Source organism: Sardina pilchardus, chromosome 11 (assembly GCF_963854185.1).
Source record: "Sardina pilchardus chromosome 11, fSarPil1.1, whole genome shotgun sequence".
Lineage (NCBI taxonomy): Eukaryota > Metazoa > Chordata > Actinopteri > Clupeiformes > Clupeidae > Sardina > Sardina pilchardus.
Genome location: NC_085004.1, coordinates 15,011,599 through 15,014,098, shown reverse-complemented (window position 1 = coordinate 15,014,098; position 2,500 = coordinate 15,011,599). Strand labels below are relative to the sequence as shown.

At 46.7% G+C, this 2,500-nt stretch overlaps 1 protein-coding gene across 2 annotated transcripts in view; it reads right to left on the bottom strand.

Annotated features, from left to right (window-relative positions):
* The window catches only part of klhl3 (kelch-like family member 3), a 17,740-nt gene that overhangs the window by 9,251 nt on the left and 5,989 nt on the right, over nucleotides 1-2,500 (bottom strand). For both annotated transcript variants that reach the window (XM_062549511.1, XM_062549512.1), the window contains exons 7-8: nucleotides 1,605-1,721; nucleotides 125-274 (exon numbers count right to left, since the gene is read on the bottom strand). In XM_062549511.1, the coding sequence (XP_062405495.1) occupies nucleotides 125-274; nucleotides 1,605-1,721 (267 nt within the window). The remainder of the gene's footprint in view (nucleotides 1-124; nucleotides 275-1,604; nucleotides 1,722-2,500) is intronic.

Here is a 2,500-nt window from a genome sequence, read left to right as displayed (position 1 = left end):
GTCTACCTGACTAGCGTGTGTGCAAGTGTGTGCTAAAATACCTTTGGCAGGCATATGATGTTTGTGTCTGTGTGTGTGCCTGTGTATGCCTGTGTGTGTGTGTTTATGTGTGTGTGTTGCGCACCTTTGGCAGACTGACGGGTGTGCGTGGTCGTGTCCGGTCAGTCTTGATGAGGTGGCGCTGGTCTGCTGGGAGCAGGTGATACTTCATGGCCTCAATCAGGAAGTCCTTGCAGGTGTTATTATTCTTAATGAGAGCCTCCTCCTCCACCCTCTACACACACACACACACAAAGTATACATACAGTACACACATTTAACACATTTGAAAAGAGACAAGCCCTCACAGTGACATGTGTTTTCCAGAGAAAATCCAGAGAAAATCAACCAGTGGAGCTTCCTTATACAATATAATGGGGAGATGCTGTTTAACGCTCAAGGACATTTCCCATATGTGTTTGTCAGGCCTGTAGAATCACACGGTGTGTGACTGAATGTGTGTGTGTTTGTCAGGCCTGTAGAATCACACAGTGTCTGACTGAGTGTGCTTGTTTGTCAGTGCTGGCAGAAAGAAATCAAAGAGCAGCCCTGTATGTGTGTCACCGTCAGGGTCAGGTTAATCAGTGGCCACCTACTCACCATCAGGGGTGCGTTCAAATTTGACGAATGAAGCGAGCATTCACCGCAAACATGCTTTGTATGAACAGATCAATTTGAACAGTTTTGTGTAAACATTACATCTCAAATGGTAACTCTCTGTCCAACTCCCAATGTGTTCGCAGAAAGTTACCTCCTCGATGTGATTGGCCCGATAGAACTTTAATTTTTAAGATTAGGGTGAGTCTAGATTTCTAAGCTAGACGACTTGACCTTTGACATCACAACAAAACATTCTCACCTAGATGATGTCATCTACAAAACAAACCAACTACAGACACTCCTAGAACATGTGATGTGTACAGCACAGAAGGGCAAATTTGGGACAGGTCCTCTTCAATAACACTTAACTTGACCAGGTAATCTTCATGCTGTAAAAGCAGGACACATCTGGATAATCTAACCGACATCTGGACTAGGCCATCTACAGCTGGGAACACAGCTCCCGATTATTAAGCCCGATTTTGAAAGGATGACATGTGCATGACAATCATGGGAAAATTGAGGGAGTCACGGCAGGGATAGTTGTGGGTGACAGATCTGAATCCTTTGCAATGCTGACACTATCAAGATTCAATCAAACACGTTTGACATTATTTTGACCAGTCCATTGTATGGTTGCCATGGTTGCCATGGTTGCAATTAACCAGCTCCAGCGCAAGTAAGGTGTGCAGCTTAAGTTACCTTTGTGACGCACCCAAGACAAAAAAAAACACAATCCAACTACCTAATACAGTAGATCAGGCGAGCATGGACCAGGTGACCTATAACCTATACAGCAGACTCATCTGACCAGGTAACCTACAGATTCTGTAGATCAGCCTCACATGGGCCAGGTGACCTATAACCTATACATCAGACTCACCTGACCTGATAACCTATAGATTCTGTAGATCAGCCTCATATGAGCCAGGTGACCTACAGTATAGACTACATAACCGACTCACCTGGACCAGGTAATCTCTGGAGAGCAGAGGCAGCCTGACATGCTCCATAAGTTTGGGCATGTGCTCCAAACGAGCCTCCTTATCATGATTAATCCAGGCCACCATGGCCTCAAACACCTGGACAGGAGGAGGGGGGAGGGATAGAGAGAAAGAGGGAAAGAAAGGGGAGGTATAGAAAAACACAGATGGAGAGAGGAACGGATGAGTGTGTGTGTGCTGACCTCATGTACCACAGACACACAGAAAGACAGACAGACAGACACACACCACACACACACACACACACAGGCACACAAAGGCACACACAGGCACACACAGGCACACACAGGCACACACAGGCACACACAGGCACACACAGGCACACACAGGCACACACAGGCACACACAGGCACACACAGGCACACACACAGGCACACACACGAAGGGCAAGGACTGGACTGCTTCTTATTTTCGTGGCATTTCAGTTTCACGCTCAGTCTGAGTGGTATTGTCTTGCCCATTTCCTGATGCATTGTTGCCCCTCTGCTTTGCGGCATGAAGCAGCAGCAGTAGAATGCCTTTCCTGCACACGCACACTGGGCATGGTGCAGCAGTGGCTATGCTGCCGTCTGGCAAACGGCCTGGACCCCATTCCACACTGCGGAGGAAGTATCTGAAAGCAGCTATTGCGAGTCCATGTTGTGTTGGATAAAAGCTTCTGCTGAATACCAGTCAACTTTAACTTTAAACAAAGGTTGTTGGTGTGCTTAGTCCTAAAAAGTCTTCACTATAGTTTAAGTCAGAGCTAATAAATATTAGATCCCAGTTTGTGTGCATCTTCTTGTGTGTGTGTGTGTGTGTGTGTGTGTGTGTGTGTGTGTGTGTGTGTGTGTGTGTGGGTGTGTGTGTGACGTGTG